Source organism: Poecilia mexicana, unplaced genomic scaffold (assembly GCF_051168715.1).
Source record: "Poecilia mexicana isolate PSO_F unplaced genomic scaffold, ASM5116871v1 scaffold_12, whole genome shotgun sequence".
NCBI lineage: Eukaryota > Metazoa > Chordata > Actinopteri > Cyprinodontiformes > Poeciliidae > Poecilia > Poecilia mexicana.
Genome location: NW_028263381.1, coordinates 6,101,631 through 6,122,874, shown reverse-complemented (window position 1 = coordinate 6,122,874; position 21,244 = coordinate 6,101,631). Strand labels below are relative to the sequence as shown.

General features: G+C 38.4%; 1 protein-coding gene across 5 annotated transcripts in view; it reads right to left on the bottom strand.

Annotated features, from left to right (window-relative positions):
- The window catches only part of fcho2 (FCH and mu domain containing endocytic adaptor 2), a 57,405-nt gene that overhangs the window by 35,716 nt on the left and 445 nt on the right, over positions 1-21,244 (bottom strand). For all 5 annotated transcript variants that reach the window (XM_014997101.2, XM_014997111.2, XM_088010822.1 and 2 more), the window contains exons 2-7: positions 9,701-9,792; positions 5,511-5,585; positions 5,288-5,429; positions 3,562-3,714; positions 3,239-3,343; positions 665-763 (exon numbers count right to left, since the gene is read on the bottom strand). In XM_014997101.2, coding sequence (XP_014852587.2) covers positions 665-763; positions 3,239-3,343; positions 3,562-3,714; positions 5,288-5,429; positions 5,511-5,585; positions 9,701-9,792 — 666 coding nt within the window. The remainder of the gene's footprint in view (positions 1-664; positions 764-3,238; positions 3,344-3,561; positions 3,715-5,287; positions 5,430-5,510; positions 5,586-9,700; positions 9,793-21,244) is intronic.

Genomic DNA, 21,244 nt, shown 5'->3' with positions numbered 1-21,244 from the left:
TTTTCAGACCAAAATCAAAAGATGCTGCATCAGAGCTTCACAGAAACAACACAGCAAAAAAAGTGAATTTGTCTAAATAAAAAACAACTTAAAAAAAGGCATACTTTCATTACAGAAAGCAAATCTCAATAACCTAATAAGATAATTTAAAAAAATCTTTAAAAAGGTGGTACTCTTTCTTCTTTTTTTGTTTTTTGTGTTTCTTCCTGTGTTGTGGTGAAAATATATGTTCAGAGTTCAGAGTCAATTACATCTTTAGACATCGACAGGCCAGGTGTGAGGCGGTGAGGGATTTTATTTGATGGTGCGACATCGCCCTCTACAGGCCATAAAAATAGAGCCGCTGGAAACTAATGAAAACATGCCAGCAGAATGCAGTAAATCTTGACCATTAAGTCAAATTGCTGAATAAATAATAAAGAGAAACAACATAGAAAGCATTAAATACTGATTAATGGCGCTCTGTGAGTGATGTTTGAAAACCTTTCCAGCTGAACCTACAAGACTTTAACAGTCAGAAAATGAAGACTTGATCAGCCTGGATCAAATGGATCATTTCCTGGTTTTCAGTTCAATTACTGAACCAGGTGACAGATGACGGAGGATCGCTCGGCGAGCAGCACTCCGGATCAACACACTGGCGACGTCAGAGACACACACTCACCTCTCCGATCTGAACGTGCGTTTCCTCCACAGACTGCGAGTACGAGCGGATGATCTCCTTCATGTGGAGAATGTGGTTTTCCTCGATGTCCTGGAATCTCTGAAACAGACGCAGACGATATCTATCGTCAGGCGACAACAAAGTGACCGCGTGCCAAACAACCTGACGTCACGCCATCGAGAGGATGGGAAAGCAAAAGAAACAAGAGCGTGACTTTGACTCGAAGGGAAATCTTTGCGCTGTGACCTCATATGTGTGAGTGTCTGGGTGGTCCGAGGCGCGCGCACAACATAAGTCCTTTCACGAGATGTCGATTGTGATCATGTCAGGCGCTGGCGAGGATGAATTTCTGGCGTGTTTTTTTTTTTTTTTTTTTTTTTTTTTTTAACTGCAGTGCTCGCGCAGAGATCACAGGGCTCGAACGCTCTCGTTCAGATCTGGGTTCTGGACGTAAACTGAGACGCCTGAGCTCAAGCAGTCATGAAGAGAAAAATCCAGGCATTAGTGGGGAGATTAGCTCTTAATAATCACAAAAAGAACCCAGATACAGAGGCTCCCATGTGAAGTACGAGGGTGTGCAGCCACAGCGCCATGCAGAAGTATTCATACACCCTGAGATTTTTTTTACATTTCGTCATGTGACATGTGATGTTTATCCTCAACGTAATCTGTAGTTACGGACTGAAACAAATCAGGGTATTATCGTAAAGCCGACTTCAGTTGTAGGCTCAGAGATCCATGGAATACGAGTCTCTTTGCACATTTAAAGACTAAAACCTTTGACCGTTCTTTGAAAAGTAGTTTCAAGGTCAGTCAGTGCTGCCACAGATTAGAGCACAGAAGGCTGAACACAAAGATTTTTTAGAAGCTGTTTTCAAAACTTTATGTCCTTTTCTGAGCAAAATTATTCAAGTCAATTCAAACTCATTTCAAAAAGGCTTTATTTATCTCAGAGGGGAAATTAAATGCTGTCCCAACTCATATCATCTAATTATCTTCAGAGAGTCGTTATGGATGGTGATGCTGTGAGCAGGAAGGAACTCCAGTAGCAGTCAGTCTCGCAGCCTTCTGACTGAAGGCTGTTGCGCATAACTACGACATGATAACAGCTCAATATTTGGACAGCAGAGATGATGTTGCACAGCAACACACCTTGGATAACACCATCCGTCATTGGCAAGCGCTGCTTATCCACCTCATTTGCTTTTGCCGCCTCTCTTTAAGCCTCTGTCTGCCCTTATGATTAGAAATAGACGGAGGTGGTGACATAATCCTTGTCCAATATGATCAATTGAAGAGATGAATAGAATTTTTTTTATTCTGTCACTAGGGCTGAAACAATTAATTTGATTAATTGTGATTAATCAATTATTGAAATAATTGTTAAACAATTAATAACTGATTAATTGCAGAAAGGAACATACTTTGACTTTGAATTAATGAGTTACATCAATTTTTAATTTCCCTTCGCGATCAATAAAGTTTTTCTGAATTTGAATACAGAGTTTAAAAAAAGCAGTTTGGTGAATAAAACAACATATTTAGAGCAGCAATTAACCCAAAACTGTACAAAAACGATATACATTTTGCATTTAAAATAAAAAAAAATCATTTTGTCTGTAAATATATTTTAGCCAAAACTCCTCAAGTGGTGTAGATTTATCTTCAAACCAGTTCAAGTTTACTAAAGGAACGATATGGTATTGCATTTTAGGTAATAAAATGTTTATTTTTCTTACTTATCAAATAATTTTTATTATTTGTTTATTTGTATATTTTAATGTATTTCTAATATTGTATAAAAGTCTTAAGTGGCTAAATGAAAATTTGTGCAATTTTCTTATCTAATTAATCGATTAATCATCTGAATATCGATTAATCAATTACTAAAATGACTGCTCTATCACATACAAAATATACAGAAATTGGTGGTTGTAACATGAACAAAGTGGGGGAAAAATGTTCAAAGGAGTATAAATACTTTTGCTGTACTTGCAATCTTACTCACCGTGTGTTCTTGCTGTGTGTCTGCCAGCAAGAACACGCAGACAAGCAGAACACACACGCAGGAGCCCCGGTGATGTCAGAGCGCACATGTGTTCACAGTGTTTATAATTATGTCTCCACATGTGAAGCGTGGGAGACGAGCCGTAGACGGCGATCCAGCGGAAGCGCGAGCCGCAACGCCGCTTCCTCCGCAACAGCGAGGGGAGAAGAACGGCGGGGCTAACTCGAACCAGCTCTAGTGGCAGTGCCGCTGCAGTCCACCAGGATATGGAGGCCCAATTCTGCTGAGCTGATTTTAATTTGGAGTTTATCTAATCAGCCGCTCGGATGGATCCAATCAGGGTCTTTGCACAACGATCCGGTTACAGAGGAAAAAACACAATCTGGAGACGATACAGGACCCGAAACATGGAACAGACGAGCGCCGGACTAACAGATTACGCAACAAAGCGTTTGCATGCCACAAAGATGGACGAAAAGCAGAGTTTGAGAACACATTTGTCTTTAGAGTACATGCACACAGAGAGGGGCGGGGGGAGAGAGAAACCAGCTAAGATTCATAAAAACCTGTGACGTTTCTGCCATCTTCTGTTCAAAGTCGGACTTGGCTGAAGCGTACTTCTCCACGTATGACTTGTAGGTCTCTATGGCTTTTTTGGCTTTCACTCCAGCCTGGAAAGTGAAAACAAACAGATCGATGACTTACGCTGGTTTGCTTTCCGGATCAGGTTAAACGTATCGGAGTGAAACCAGAGATCGAGTTCAACATCTGAGGAAAGGATTCGCTCAGGTTTTGTGTTTCCGTAAACCAGGACACACTTCATCATGCTACATTAGCGTACCGGGGACATGTGCGTATGTGTATGTGCAAAAAAAGGGTGACCTCCCACCTTGTCCACGTCTCGCTGGGTGGCCCCCTCTTTGCGGAGCCGCTCCTGCTCCACGGTTTTGGCATTGTAGTTCTCCTTGGACTTCTGAAGAGACTGAGAGATGGACTGGATGCTCTGGACGGCCTCCAGGGTCGGCGCCACTTCTTCTTTTGTCTGAAAGGCCGCGCATGCTCGTTAGGTCGCTCAACAAGACAAACGATGTTTGCAAGAGTCACAGATTGCTCTGGTCCTTATTTATGTCAATTAAAAGGAAACACTTGGCCTAAACGGCCGTTCCTCTGCAGGAAAATGACTTCACCCCAAATCAGAGTTACTGCGCAATTCACATGTGGAAATTCCAGACTTTCAGAGTTACAGCTGAGACTTTTAGGTTAATTCAAACTGGGCAGGTCAGTGTTAACACACACAACTAATCTGAACATTTTAACTTGTTAGCGTTACATAACGCAGATTAATCAAACTACTATTTTGACCTAAAAGTCTATCCTGAATATGAAAACTTGGAAAACTGAGAATCTTCAGACATGTTTGGTTTAAGACAATAATTTTTTTTTAGCAAAAGTGCATACAGTGACGGTTTTTTGCTATGGGACATATGGGCATTTGCCCAGGGCGGCATTAGAAGGGAGTGGGTCACCCAGGATCTAAAAAATTAAATGCATCTTATCTGTCAATTGTCCCCAGAACAAATTTGTTACTACTAGTATGCATGTCTAATGGAGTAAGCTTACCTTAGTTGCAGTTTAGTACTGAGAGACTACATCTGCTTTCTGCTAAAATAAATAAAAAATAAAATAAAATAAATAACTGCCTGCATTTCAATTGGTTGTAGGCCTTGCACAAATGCCTGGATATTTATATTTCAAGCTTACAAAGTTAAGCATAGTGATTAATCGGATTACATTTTTTAATCGACTGACAGGACCAATTTTAAAGCATATATAGCTAAAAAAAACAAAAAGGAGACGGACAGATGAATGGATGTTGCCATGGATAATCGAGTTCCAGATTAGGAAGTAGGAATCCTGTAAAATCCTCTCCCAGCTCCTCTGTTAATTCTCACACATGTGAAGCAGACCCTTAGCCAGGCAGAGGAGGAAGTAATTAAACCTACAGACTCGCTGTGAAACGTATACAACTTTGTATCTGAACGGTTTTACTTTATACGCAGAATGGCGGTGCAAAATAAAAAGCCATAAAACTACACAAGCGTTTGGAGGAAGAAGGCGTCACCGGATTCTCCGGCAGGGGGCTGCAGTGTGTTTCCACACAAAAGCTTTAAAAACCTCAAGTTGGAGCAGAAAATGACAGGAGCAAGAGAAATCCATGTGAATAAAAACATCAAGGTGCCACAAAATCGCCCCGTTTTAATCAAGGAAGCGCTCTAGTTTACGTCTTCCAGAATAGAACGAAGACAAAATAGTGCTGAAATATAAGAACAGAACGTTTTCTGCCAAGGGGAGGGTTTGTTTAAATACACACATTTAGACAAACTGCAAGTTTAGGTCCTTCTTGAAGATAGGGGCTACAAAACAGAAACCTAAATGAGCGCTTTAGGGATAAATAGGTAACCATAGAAACAAAATTAAGCCGTTCCTCATAGTGAAAAGGATTTTCTGCAGCTAAAATGACTTAATTCAAAACTCTATATCTACCGTAGCACATGAAAACCGCACGATGCCATCATAAAAAGGAAACAATTAACTCAAATCTTATGTGTCTTTACCTTCTTATGAGCTTTGGCCTGTTCTTCCACGTATCTCTGCACTTCTTTTATAAGGTCTTGCAGCTTCTTCACTAGCTCCATGTGACAGGTGGCCAGTTTCTCCGTTGAGCTTTTGAAGATATCCCACATTGGTGCAAAGGTCCTGTCGAACCGATTGAGAAAGATTCTTGTTATTAATGTTTTTTGTTTTTTAATATTATTTTAAGGGAACGCATAAACTCACCCCAGCTGAGAGAAGTTACCAGCTGACTTGGCGAGTTTGGTCATGGACCTGGCGTAGGCCTCTTCAATGACACTCCTGCAGAGAGAAGAGACGTGATATAATGATTAAAATACAGAGTATTATATATTGTTATCCATTACATGAGTAAGTACGGTTAATAATTAATTCATTTAACTGAAATGTGACTAAAGTTCAGGTTTTGACTGAGTACAAATATTGTCTCTAAACTTTTTGTTGAAGATGAATATAAATCTACATGCAGTACCTCTAATTTATTTTACTTTGTGACTCAACAAAAGGACCAAAACTGACATAATTAAAAATAAAATACATAAATGGCACAATAAAAATCAATACAGTTGTGATGTTTTTTTAGTTTTGTTTTGTTTACTTATCACTCTTATTATTTTAGCATTATACGTAAATATATATATATATATTTTTTTTCTTTTCAACTTATTTTATTGGTTTTGTGCACCGGTTTTTAAAGTGCTATTTAAATAAACTTGACATTGACAAATAAAATTTTTCAATTCATTAAAAAAAAGAGAGAATTTTGCTAAACATTTCATAATTTAATTGACATTCATTTGTATTTTTCCCAGCTTAGTTTGAACAAATTATATTTTCAAGCACATAAATTCAATTTTGCTGTTTAAAAAAAAAATTCTTCCTTTTACTTTTTAGATGCATTCGAATCCCTTTAGTTAATTTATTTATTCTTTACTTTGCCCCGCCCCTCACACAGCTCCTTTTACTTCCTTTACAACAATGCGACAGGAAGAGAGAGGAAAAAAAAAATTATATAAACATCTGCATTTGCTTTCAGATCAGTAGTAAGAGAACACACTGACCCTTAACGTTAAAACAAAAGTGACACTCAACCCCCGATGGCTTCCATGGATATTTCCTAATTCCTGTGCCGGATCTGCCGTCAGCAGATTTCCTGCGACATTAAAGTGGCTTTTCCACGCAGGCAAAGGTGAAAAAGTCTGAATTATACATCTCGTCCAGCCATCTTGTCTCGGCAGTCAAGGTCGTTCAGGGGGAAACGGGTCAACCGAGCGTGAACTCAGACACTCGGCCTGTACGCAGCATTCAAGCAACGACAAAAGCCTTTGCAGAAGATGCAACGAGACAGAGAGATACAGTGCTGTGTGTCGTCACGTTACGGATACACGTCTTGACGCGTTGGAATGGGAGTAGAACAAAACTAACAGACTATTTATAAAAAAAATATTTAAAAAAAAGGTTGAAGGATAAAGTGCAAACTTGTCTAAGGTATTTTAAAATATTCTATACAAATTACTCAAAACTGACTTGATACCAGAAGGTAGCATGGCGATAATATTAGGGCAGCTGGGGGATTAATACATTTTAAAGATTAGTCAAATTTTTGGTTTTTGAAGATTTCCTTTTTGGAAAATCTGTTTTTTTTTATTTCTTTTTCTTTTTTCACCAATGCATTCCTTGTATTTCCATAGTTCAGAGTGATGTCAGTACGCACCAGGCCGCCATCTTGTTTGACAACTGTCGTTTTACAGCTTCTGTTTACCTGGACTTTGAATTCAGGTCAACTCTACGACAAAATATAAGGGTCAGGTTAAGATTTGTTTTGTTTTTTGTGATAATGCAGTAATAATGTTACACAATTCAAACACTGTGAGAATAAAGTCTGGATATTACCAGAATAAAGTCATAAAATTAGGAGAGTTGAATCAGAATTGTTTGAACAGTCCCAACACAAACAATAACAAAACATTAATAATTCAAGCCTTTTTCTCATTAAAATGACTTTTTCCTAGTAATTTTAACACATCCTTCTGATAAAACTTGTAATTAAACCAGGCCTCGTACCCGGCCATACAATTAATTTAAGAGAGGATTTATTTATTTTACATTTTCTGTCATTTGTAAGTATATAAAAAATAAAATAAAAAAAAACATTAAAATTGGAAATCCAATCTAGACTTGATTTTTCAAGCCAAATCGCCCATTTCTAGTAAATATTGTGATGTCTATTCAGGTTCATAACACCTGGACTATATTAGCCAACAATTACTGGACTCCAAATAGTCCATTGCTGTATGAATATTACACACACTGACATGACGATGACAATATATCTCCAATATATTGTGCAGATCTAGATGGTAGAAGATTTATTTTATGGCTTCTTACACATTTTTACTAAGGAAACCAGTAAATATGGAGGAACCTTGAAGTCCCCTTATTTAACAAACATCTAAAGGTCATTAAAAAAGCCAACATGTAAATATTGCAATAGGATTTGAATAACAAATCGTCTCTCTTATTCAACTGGAGGCTCCTGGTAAATCATGACGAAGTCGCCTCACTATAGAAAGCAATCCTTTCATCTCCAAGACTAGAACAGATGTGAATGAAGGCCTCCTATAAATGACCAGTTCAGTTCGATCTTTTCAGTTCTTCAGCGTACGAGGAATCGCAATAAAAGACCGAAAGATGCTGGGGGTACTGGTGTGGTGCGCTGACCTTTATCACCACTAGAGGGAGCAGTAGTGCCTTTTTTGAAGGTGTAAAGATGACCTAAGCTACTGACTGACGAGCAAGTCCACAATGTGATTGAAAGAAGGCTAAATTCTGTACGAACTTTCTACAAATTTAATGTAAGAAAAAAACAGAACAATTCCAAACTTTTCCAGACTTACAGTTCTAGATTTTTTTATGTATTATTTATTTATTTTACATGCAGTTTTTATGGCATCCTTGACACTCTAGTACAAAATACTCACCGTGAAATTCTAAAACAGTACAAGTACCAAAAATCCTGACACAACAAACCAATCTGGATTGAAGAGTGTGGCTTTTAGCTCCTTTTCTTGGCACTGTGAGTAAACTCAGAGCAGCTATTTTTAAAAAAAATCAATTTCTTGTATTTGCTCACAGATTGGAAGAATAAGACACTAAATGAAGAATTAGTGGAATTTGCAAACCCTGGTTTCATTTAGTTTTATCATTTCATTCATAAAAACTAAACACTGCAGAATGCAGATGCGTCCTTTGCTACAAATGATCTGTATCGGTCCAACTCTTGAAACAAATTCTAGATTGTAGATCAGTTACAATGTGACCGATCCTTAAGGGCAGATCTATTAAATCTAACTCTATGCTTTGTGCTCTGCTTTGTTGTTTCTTTTACATTATATTTATAAATTCCTAATTGTACTTTCTTGAATGAAAGTTTGCTGCAGTTTGCTTTTGTCAATTTCAGTTTCGTTTATTTCTCCTAATTGCACTGATTGAATGAATCAAAGTTTTTACATGTTTGACTAAGTTTTGCGAAGTTACTGGCGTATTTAAGTGTGCTGGACCAGTGCAGAATTATCAAATAAATTTGTAATTCTGTAAATTTATGTCTGTATTTAAAAAAAAAGAAGAAACATTTAAAGTCAATTCAGCACTGTTTTCTGTATCTGTACTAAAGCTCAGATATTCATATCGGTATCAGAAGTGAAAAAAGTGGATCGGTGCGTCCCTAGAAGAGATCGAATTATTTGCATCTCTTAATGTATTTATAATATTCTATTAAAAAAAAGGCTGAAATGACTAATCCGCAGAATGTGCCAATTTTTTTTTATCCCATTAATCATCGCATTAATCAATATATTAATCAACAAGTAACCAGAACTTGCAGCCCTAACAGGAATCCTGTCATTTCGTGTCAATACTTGCTCAGTCATCTCGGTGAGGCAAATGACATTCCCCAGGGTCCAATAAAGAGTCGGGATGACTCACTTGTCTGCAACCGACAGACGGAAGAATTTCCTGTCGGATTCCAGCGGTAGACCTGGTGTCATGTGACACTTTCTGAGCGCACACCTTTCACACGGCAGAGAGAATCCGGGTTTTAAAGACAACCTGTCATTACGCTGTTGTGGGAATGCAGAGACCGCCGGTGCCAGGTCGGAGGTGGGCTCCCACGGCGGCGAAGTCTGCATCAAATCCACACCGCGTGCAGATGTGCAAACTTAACGAAACGATTAACGCTTTCAGCCGAGAACTGACTGCTGTTAGAGGAGCAACACGAAGGACAGGAAATGCTGATAAGACTGTCCCAGATTTAAACCCGCATAAACAAGACAGACATGGTGCGCGCAGAACGGCCCGCTGGTGTCGGCGCACTCGCATCGCCGCCTCCTCAGACTCACCTTTCTCTGATGAAGTCCGTCAGCTCCTTGGAGGAAATCTGCCCGTGCTTCATGTTGTGGTACAGCACAACAAAGCCATTGTTCTTTTCTCCCTGCATTTCAAACACACACACAAAAATAAATAAATCAAGCTGTGAAAATGAAAATAAATAAATAAATAAAGTGGAACAAACAGTTCCAAACCAGTTCACAGATCAGACATTACCATGAACAGGTTTTCTACCATCAGCTTCCTCACTGTATGCATCGACTCCAGCTGCGACTGCAGAACCTTCTGGTCGATCATGCTCACCTTAGCCATGTTTGGGACTTTTAAGCTAAGACAGACAGCAGCGTACTGGTCTAAGGCCACCTGAGATGTGAGAGTCTGTTTGTCGTATCCGTTCACTGGGCAACGGTGTCCCGTTGCACCACTGCTTTAAAGAGTGAGGGGCCTATGAATTATAGATTTAAAAAAAATGTTTGGTGCTTAAATGAGAAGCTTTTTTAATGCAGACTGGATATTAGTTGAATTTTGCAGCTTATTTGCCATCTGACTGCATTGCACTGCACTTTGCCCTTATTTTATGTTTTATCAATAGATGTGTTTTATTTGTATTCATCTGTTTACTATGCATCATTATGTTTTCATGCTTATTTTTCTATTTCCAATTATTTTTAGTTTACTTTCTCTCATTTTTTCCAAGTGTTTTTTTATGTCTCTATTGTTTGTTAACTATGTTAATAGTGCCTGAGAAATTATCTCTGAATGCAAGATAGGTAAAATAAAATAAATAAAAAGTGGACCATACATAACACAACATAAATCCAAAACTATTTGTTTAAAAATCACCTACTTGCCGATTTTATTTTATTTTTTCATATCTAAAATATTCTGAAGAAAAAGCAAGTTGGGAAGCTAAAATACATCATTGTAATTCTACTTGACATGCTATTGGCTGCCATTTGCAATGCAGCCAATCCAGAAGCGCCATCATTTTTCTTGGCTCTGATTGGCTGCACCACCAAGAGCGAAGATAACAAAGTCTGCAGATGTTAGCTTCTACATTTGTGCCAAGACTGTTTCCACTATGCGCATTAATGCATATCGGAGTCAGTTATAAGCATTTTTAGAAGCGGCATAAAATGTTCTTGGATTTTAGATGTTTGTGGACAGTGGTTTCCCCGAACCCACACAGTTACCCGCCGTCCTATCAGGTCAATAAATATTGAGCCACCTGTTAAATGAGCAATATTTTATATAGGTTTGTGCAATTAACTTTGTGATTAAAAAAAAGTATCTAAAAAAAAACAAACATCCAAATTATTGCACCACAACCTATTTTCCATCCAACTTCTGCCATGCAGACAACGCTGTTTAGACATGCATGTCTGCACTGACTCTTAATGCTGCAGTCTACGCCTTGTAAATGTTCAACAAACTCTTCAAAGCACCTGTTTCTATCACATTTTTTCCTTCCATTAAATTTTCAATTGAAAGTTTGATTTCAGCTTAAAAAAAAGCTATCTTATCAATGATTTTTTGTGGCTTCTCCTCTTTAAGGAGAGCGTCGGTGAGTGTCTGTTGGAAAACTGCTAAGTCGGCACGATACCCCATGACTTTGCAAGGCACAATTTGTCCATTACACCAATCAGCACTTCTACACTAAAAATGTTTTTCTTTTGATCCAATAGAAAACAACAAACTACTTTTCGAAAAAAGGTACATTTTGGTTTTCCATTGGCTAGAAGCCACAAACAAGACAAATAACTAGTTGAAAATTAGAATTCTCTATGCAAATGAGTCTATATTTGGGTTTCACTTTTTCAATTCCTCAAATAAATTACAGTTTCGATGATATTCTAATGTATCGTAATTAACCTGTACATTATAAGTGTGATGAATTTATAGTTTTCAAGCCTGCAAGTTATTAAATCTACAAATGTGTCAGTGAAGAAGATCCCTCCATTGAACAATAATTATGCCATCAAATCAGATTTATATTAGTCTCTTCTATCAGCGTGATGAGGCCAGCACGTCTGATACGGTCAGGAGAAAAAACAAAACAAATGCCAATCAAGTGAAAACCTTTTTTTAGTGAAATAAATACTACTGTGACTTAATTATGGATTTATAGGAAAAACTCAACTGGTGTGCAGAATAGCTATCGTCATGAAATCTAATTCTGCTTTAGCAACTGCTCTGAACTTTTAAAGGGCAACATTTATCGGGCACTTTCATGAAAAGCCACTCTGTGTCTTCTCATAAAAAACAACAACAAGCAAATATCCTCATTTTGTTTGTTTTGGTTAAACTTAGAACATCCATCACCAAATCAGTGCCTGAATTTCCACTGTGTCCCATAAAGAAAGAAAAACCCATAATAATACATCTGCATTTGCTTTCAGATCAGTAGTAAGAGAACACACTGACCCTTAACGTTAAAACAAAAGTGACACTCAACCCCCGATGGCTTCCATGGATATTTCCTAATTCCTGTGCCGGATCTGCCGTCAGCAGATTTCCTGCGACATTAAAGTGGCTTTTCCACGCAGGCAAAGGTGAAAGTTCAAGAGAAAGTTTCTGTCAAAAGGCCTGGTGCTATATCAAACAGAACTACGGTATATTTGCAGAGCAAACAGCGGTTGAAACGAAAAGCATGCAGTTGTGGGTTTCAGCTCAACGGTCTGGTGTTTTGGCCCATCAAGCAGATCCACTGAGACACACTTCCTGTTGCAGTAATAAAACTATTAAAACCACTTTAGAAGTCTAACTATAACCACATATGTAGCAAACAGCTAAGCTTACTCAACAAGACAGACTGCGACACGGTTTCTTAGACAAGCTGTATGCTTTATAGACCAAAGTAAAAGGCAGCACAGTGAGGAGAACATGGAGAGCTGGCCAGTGGACCGACTAAACAGGGAAGTGACGACAGCCAGTGAAAACACACAGAGCAGAACAGAAACAGGAAGAAAGGCCATTCTGTGCACAACGAGTCCGTTCTTGTAGGGCTCGATATAAATGCGCCGTACACAAAAGAGAAATAAAAACAAACAAAGGAAACCGCTCGGGGCGTTTTTGCCTTTTTCCCCTCCAAGCTACAAAACTGGGACCGATTAAAATACACGACCTGACGATGTCACACCCTCACCCTGAGCGAACCAAAAACACACAGATTATTTCAAAAACTAGCACATATGAAAGATGAAAGTAAGAGTGCATTATATCTACAACACGTATGGGCCAGTAGAAGGTTTACGCTCGATGATAGCCTTTAGTGAAAACACAATATTTACAGAGAAAAAATATGTATTATAGAACCATTTAAAACCAGAAAAGGATCAATCATTTCTATTTGAGCTAAAAAAATGTGACTGATTCTTACAGTTATAATAATGTCATCAAAAAAAAAAATCATTCTTTGCTCTTTTGATTCTAAAATAGGCCTGCCACAATAACAAATTTTGATGAATGCTAAATTGTCCCATAAGTTATTGCGATAAACAAAAACATGTTTGTTTTGGAACCATATTCCAGTAATATAATGGTAATGGCATAATAATGATGCAAGAACACATTCTTAAAACTCAAAAAAAAATTTATTCTAGTGAATATCTTCCACTGGTGCTGGAGGACATTTTAAATATCCAAATTAAATAAACAAAAACAACATAAACAACAACTAAATGAAGTATGAAGTCTCTGTAAGCAAAACTGTCCTTCACGTTGCTTGTGGGCGACGCTCCTTCAGCTTCCAACGTTTCCAAACAGCAGAATGTGTCTGCGAGCATCAGCAAAATGACGCAACCTTATACTTTCAGCCAGCTGACAGTGGCAGCACTGCTCTGCTCTATACAGCGAAGGGACACATTTTCTGGCAACCTCACCAAAAGTAACAATACGATGACTTTGGCAAAAAAAAAAAAAAAGAAGAAGAAATGTTGGTAGTTTTCAAACAGCACAAACCCCCCCCCCCCAAAACAAAACATTTGTATGTAGTGAAAGTGAACTTTTTACAATATTTACCCATTTTCTGTAACTACAAAATATTGGTGGAAAATCTGCCTGTTATCGCAGATTTTTTCATAGAGGATATCTGAAAGAAAATACAGCTTGGGCTGGTGAAATACCTGAGAACAAAGTTTATTTTAGTTGACGCCGACTACTGGCTGTACCTACAAAAATAGAAAGAAGGAAGTCTGTAGATGCTTGTCATCGTGCGTAGTGATGCATACTGAGGTATGTAAGGTGTCTGAAGTTATGGAATAGCCATTTATAAACATGTATAGTTTGGTCCCAAGCATTCATGTATTTTAGCTAACCTCGAGTGACTATGATACCTAATGCCCGCGAACTGTAACCTTGATAATGAAGAAACAGATCATCCCAAACCAACAAGAACTGAAGAAGCATGAACAGGCATAACATTACACAGAAAGAAGACCTTAATGATGAACCACCTCATACTGGGAACTTGTTCTGAATATGAGAAATACTTACGATGCCTGGAAAAACGAACCTTTTACAGATTCCAAAACAAAGGATACGCTACGCCGTGCGACATGTCGGCCGGGGTTTGTTGGAGCAACAGCTCCGTTTTGCGGCTGAGACAGATGTGCAACATGTGGGCCAAGCCATTACCACCAAAGACAGAAACTCATTCACAGTCTATTCTAATCCTGTCTGTGGCCAGGATCCTGCAATATGTTTGCTCTTAGGGAGACTCAGTGTCGTCAGAGGTTTTATGTCTTCTAAAACTGTAGGTAATAGTTCTGCAGCTAGTCAGCCTGCGTCACATTGGGACGTGCACAGCTGTCTTGGCTTGAAAGTTATGGGTCTCACACGCACGTAAAAGAAAGAAGGAAAGGATTGTTGACAGAGGAAGGAAAGAAAAACACAGTTTGGCTTAGATTTAAAACCAGCGTTTTAACGCACAACAACAAACTCGAAGGCTTAAACCGGATCCTTTGGCAAGAACCTGCCGGGGCACGTGTTTCCGAATAGTAGGATGATTTCTGAAAAATGTATTTCATGTTTTCTTTTTTGTTTTTCATTTCCACCCAGAGTTTTAGTTTTCAGAAAAGTCAAAAGTTCTTTTTTTAATTGCAAATCCTGCAGAGCACTCCATAAAAGAACTTGTTCCTTCAGCTTGTTTATATTCCTACCAAGTTCCCATCTTTTGACATTTTGTGCCAACATTCTTCCATATTTCATATCCGCAAACCAGGCATATGACATATTATTAAAGATAACAACCGCAAAAAAATACTTTTTCACTTCCGATACCAATACAGATATCTGAGGTTTAATATCGGCCGATATCGACCTGATACAGAAAAGATGTTTTGAATTGCTTAAAACATTTTTTTTTACATAAATGTACTGAATTAAAATTTTAACAACACAAATTTAATTTGTTCAGTCAGTTCAATTTAGGAGTATAACAGCCAGTGTAAAAATAAATAGTACAGAAACTGAAACTGGTAAAAAATAATAGGTTGACTACTTTGGTCAAACGTGTAAAAAAAAAAAAAAAGAGACTGTAACAAAAGTTCTTCCAAATGCCTCAGAAAGTGCAATTAGAAATTCTGAAAAATAATGTAAAATAAAGTACAAAGCATAGAATTAGACTGAATAGATCTGCCCTTATAGACCTGGCACACTGCCACCGATATCCTATCAAAATTATATTTTTCCATATTGGGATCGGTACTGATATTAATATCGGATCGGTGCATCTCTACTTTTGAGTCAGTTGAATGACTTCAATGAACACAACCCCAGTGAGGAGAAGGTATATCAACAAACAGCATTTTGCAAACTGAATGTTACATTGCAAAACAAAACCACATGTTGCTTTTGCAATGCTGGTCTGTATGCGCACATGATATTTTCATTCTGGAGTCCACCTAAGCATTAAAAAAAAAAGAAAAACAGACACCATATAATCTCAAATACCACCTGGTAGGAAAAGAGATAAAACCACAGTGTTGCCTACTTATCATCTCTCATCTGCTGGGCAGAAGGAGGACAGGCATCCACTCCCCTTCTCTTCTGTTAGAGCTCCACACCAGCTGTAATATCCTGTGAGCGGGGAATCGAGTGTTTATTGCCTCACAGGCTGTAATGTAAGACATGGCATGGAGAGAGGCCTTATTATCTCACTGCTACCTGCTCCCTCCTGACAACCTAAGACGGACGGCTAAGACAAATTAAAACTGGAGAGTCGGCGAAGGCGTTCTGCAATTTATATAAGCATTCCAAGACATTCGGTATGGAGGCTGGAAAAAGGAGAATTCGTCTGTATATGGTTGGATGGAAAGTTGGCATACGACTTTAGTGTAGCAATTATCACGCACCGGTGCAAAATGAATTATAAGGAGGGTAAGTGCCCTCTGGGAGGCTTTGAGCACCTGGGTTTCTTGTTTTCCTTTGGCAAACAAGAAAACCAGAAGGAGAAAAACACAAAAGAGGCATAGATGGCATGCCGTCCTCCCTGCCCTGGGTGAAAGCAGCAGAAAATAAGTATGTCTGCAAACTTGTGTTAAGGAATTCAGACCCATCACAATACGGTCAAACTCATAACTCTAAAAGTCGTGGTTTTTCCTTTGCATTTGTTTTCCTTATTTCCAGGAAATGATCAGCCTTTGCTGCCAAAACTGCTCGTAAACGGGCGAAAAAGAAAATGCTATGAGCTAATTCTTTGCATTGCTTTCTCAGAATGCACACCTAGCAGCTAATCTGGCAGTTTGAGTGGAAGGTGCCAGAACTCCCTCTGAAAGTAGACAAAATATACATCAATTGAGGCTTTAAAATATGCAGTTGCTGAAATTCACTCTAAGTTTTAATAGCAATCCAAACATCACTTTCCTTTAGTTGTGAAAATGCCAAACATAATTAGTTTAACTTTCTCTTCATTGCAGTTGCACCTTCTGAATGTAAATTCATGGGTTTCTACTTCTTATGCACATCAGAAACATCTACCACCTTTCCTTTTGTTGCTCGTCCACATCCCTCTTGATTGCGAAAATCGACTGCTGCTGCTATTTATTACATGAATGCTTAGTGAAAGCCAGACATGATTGTTCCTTCTTTGTTGCTGCTACATATGCTGCACACAACAGGAAACAACATTAAAAGTTATGCTGATTGACAACTGCGGCTAACTACCACACCATTTTTTCCCCCAACATACCCACATGCTGAAATACCGAAGGGAAATAACAGACTACAGATGTGGTAAAACTAATTCATTTGTTAGTGTGGCATTATGACTTTGTAGAGTTTTCATTTTTTGATTTTGCCCTTCGCTCAGGCTAGGTTATGGGACGCCAAAGTTAAATCTCCAGAGATTTCTGTCCTGGGCTCTTCTTTCTTGTTGGCTCCAGATGTAGATCATCTTCTTTCTTGTGGTTTCATCGTCACACGTTTTGTTGGATGGTCTCTCTCTTTCGCCTGCCTTTGTGGTTCCACCTGAGGTCCTGCCTGATGTCGGTTGGAAGTTTTCGAAGGGAAGTGCCTTACCCGACGACATCTTTTCTTACTGATTTCTGCTTCTAGTGAGAGTCGGCAGGTTCTTTCCCATAGGTTGAGGTTACCAGTAGGTTGGGCAGCGAATGGGGAAATCCTGACAGTTGTTGAGGAATGACTGCGTTATTCCATGTGAGGGTTTGTTTGTCCTCCAGGTTTCAGCCCCGTACAGCAGCATGGAGTTGAACAGTCAGATCTTCGTGGCCAAGGTCAGCTTTCTGGACGCCCACATGTTCTTCAGGTAGATAAAGGCAACTCAATTCAACCCTTGCCTTGACAATGGAATACGTTGGAGAAGGTAGCGCAATTTTAGGCAAACCCTCCGTATTGCTTCCCATTACAAACTCTGCAGGACTTCAACTCCGAATGGAACCATTGAACAGAGTTTTCCTTTATTGCTGCCTCAGATGTCAGAACTCTGATCTGGGTGTTCTCGTTTCAGGTCACCAATCCAGCAGGATTTGATGATTGTTGTGGTGCTACACTAGATAAACAAGTAGTTACATTATTGTAACAATAATATAATATTGTGACAATACAAGGGCTGCCTAATCTATTGTTATTCCAATTCCTGTGTACACAATATGCATATTGTGAGGAACTACTTGGACTGCAGTACATGTTAGCTAATTATTAAAGGGCCATGCGCGCAAGTCCTTTGTGCCTGTGATATATTTGGTGACATTAGTTGTGCTGAAGTCATAAAGAAATGACAACTTAGTTTTGGCAATTTCAGGGTTTTTTTCCGTTTAATTTCAGAATTGTAGGTTTTTGTTTTTTTTTAGTTGTTTTGTTTTTCACTTGTGTATGCAAAGGTTAAAAATGACCGAAATAAATAAAATAATTGCTAAAAAAAATATGAATATGAATCAATAAATACTTGTTTTTGAGATAAAAATAAAAACCTAAACTTTCTTTCCAGGATGTACTACTACTTTATGGTGTCCATGTGTTCTAGGAAACAGAAGTAGAAAGACAATAACACAGTTTACTTATTAGCTTATTTACTATATCATTATCACAATGAGTTCCTAATATTGTGAAGTCCTATTTAATAAGGCAATAGTGTGTACTTGCGATGTCTTCACTAAAGGTTATGATATGAGATTCTCATGCAAGCTCAGGAGTCACAATATGTTAAGATTTTTAAAAACAATAATAATAATCTTGTTTTGCAACAATAATCAAGCAGTAAAAGAGAATATTACGAACTCTTCCCATCAGAATCAGGTTGACTTCGCACAACACAGTGTGACTGAGAACATGTCTGCCCGATTTATTACAAAACAAGTTTTTGGTGACTCCTTCAACTGAACCGAGAGCCAAAGGAAACAAAAGAAAATCAAAAATGTTTACAACTTTGCCAGCACTCCAAACAAAACAACTGAAGCTTAATCATGTAAAAATACTTCAAGAGTGGATGTAACTTCAAGGCAAAGTGAATCCTGTTTGAACCCAAGCGACCACACATGCAGGCTCCAGGGAAGAAAAGGCCATCCTGTTGGCTGAATCAGCTCTGTTTGCTTATCACACTTCCATCTTATTTTCCCATGACAGGCTGCAAGCAAACCAGACATGAGCACATAGTTTCAGGACAGAAACTACAAATCCGACACACCAGTTTACATACGGAGGGAGACCTTTCAGCGGCTACACATGTCACACAAAATGAAGTTGGGTTAAACGCTGACAAAAAAAAAAAAGGGGAAATGAGATTGAGTCTGCGAGTGAATCCAGCGAGCGGAAATTCTGCAGCCAGCGGCCAGCCGGGTGCTGCAATTCTGGCAAAGAAAAAACACTGAATTAGGAACTCTTCTAGTTCCTAATTCCTCAAAGAGCTTGTTTTTTTAAGCTGATAAGGAGATTTATTTTGACATCAGAGAGGAATGGCAAGATTGCAAATTAGAAAAAAACAAAGTTAAGGGGCGGAAGATGGAGGCAGCTGGGGGGCCGGGGGGGGGAGAGACACTTCTCCAAGTTTTCACCTGCTTAGAAAAGTTTCAGTCAGAGAGCGTTTCAGATTTATGTGTCTGCTCAGAGAGCAGACTGGTAGTCAAGTCAAAAGGGAAATGGATGCATCCCCTAATGCCAAGTATGTGTGCCCTGCATACTAAACACACAGCTGATCGTTGCCATCACTGCATTCTCTTGTGTCCCGCTGCAGGGCACAAAGGGCAGATTGATGAATCAGGAGTGTCTCTACTCTCCTCTTTTCTCGTTCAGGCAATTATGGAGTCTACTTGAGCAAAGATGACTAAATAAATAAAACTAATCATAAAGGATTATGCCATCTTTATAGCTACATTTTTAAGGCACGTGGCATAGAAGAGATGGCTTCTCTGTGGCCGTTACCACACAGGTAAATGTAATTAGGGGAATCTAATAAGTTAAGGCTTTATTTTACCAGCTTCCAGCCAAGACGCCACACATTACTGTAGATTAGCATGAGCTACGCTACAGGTGAATAAACAAGAAGCAATACGATAAAAAATAAAAACAAACAAGGCAGAAGCTAAGCTCTTCACTTAAAGATAAGTTTGGTTGTTTGGAAATATTTCCGGTCACAAAAACCAAAAAAGATCAGTGAAGAAGTTACGAGCCGCATGCTGACTGCAGGTTGGCTACCTACCGGAGCAGATAACCTGACTAACTACCAGCTAATATCAGGAGGTTAAATTCCCAGTTTTACATTAAAAAGAACAGAATAACCAGTTAAAAAATTCCACTCTATTAGCAGGTTTACAGATATCAGTTTTGCTAAAGTCTAAAGGAATAATTTTTACAGATAATATAACTGAATTGATCATATATTATCCTTGGAGCTGTAGGAACACGAGTTGCTTCCGTCTCACAGTTAGCTTTTCACTCAAGGTTATCAAACTGAGTTGGCCCATCCCAACTGTTCCAGGTGTAAAATCCACGTTTGGGGAAACACTGTGTGTTATCTAGAAACTATCATCCAGAGAGTCTGAAAACACAACAGCTTAGTGAGACCTAATAGAGAGATTCAGCAGATATTTAACACCGCCCTTATACTTGGTTTATTCTGAGTCGGTGTGCTGTGGTGCACTTTTGATCCAATTGCCTCATTTGTGGTTACACTTCTAGCCGTGTGTTGCCTTCAAAAACAGCTTTTTATTTGCCGTTGGAGGGGGCAGCGTTCAGAATATATGGTGATAACGTAATATAATTTATAAACCCTACCCAGAATATTACTTAATGTCTGTTATGCATCCCTGCTAGTGACACAGTAGGAATTATTTTGGTACAGCAAAATGAAGTGTGATTTAAATGAGGACTGAATTGGAGGATACATCTTAAATCAACTAAATAGGTAAAATAATGTTTTAATGTACATACATAGCAAAAACGAACTCATTATGTGTAATTAATAAAAAAAGGGGTTAGATCAATAAAGGGTCCTTTCATGACATTAATTTATAATGTCTTTAAAGCCAAGCAATTATTTTTTTTACTTGCGCTATGGCATTTTAACGGTTTCAGACTAATTTGGGAGAAATATGTAATCCTTTGTTTTTACAAACAACGCAACTGACAAGTTAAAATAAATTGTAGCCATTTGCACTTGCTATGATGAATAACACTTAAAGCTGAAAAACTAGGCAAATTCAGGAATTCAAAGACGTCAAACAATACAAACATGGCACAGTGAATAAGTAAATATTTGAAGCAAGTTATGAAAGAATCATCAACACGACCTGCTCTGACATAACTATGTGAATTTCTAATGAGCATTGAGATGACCTTTGACAGCACACACATTTTAATACAAACAGAAGCGCAACAACACCAGTTTATTTTTTAATCTACAACACATGTTTGGTTACTTTTTAAATATACTTAAATATTTGGATTTTAAAATTTTTTCGGGGTATTCTAACTAAGCTAAACATCTGGCCTCTTACGGAAACTTCTTCACGGAAGAAAGTGACGCGTACGACAGGGAGCCTGTGACTGGCAGCCGACGTGTCCAATAGCATTCTTGGAACTGACCGTAAACATTCCAAGAA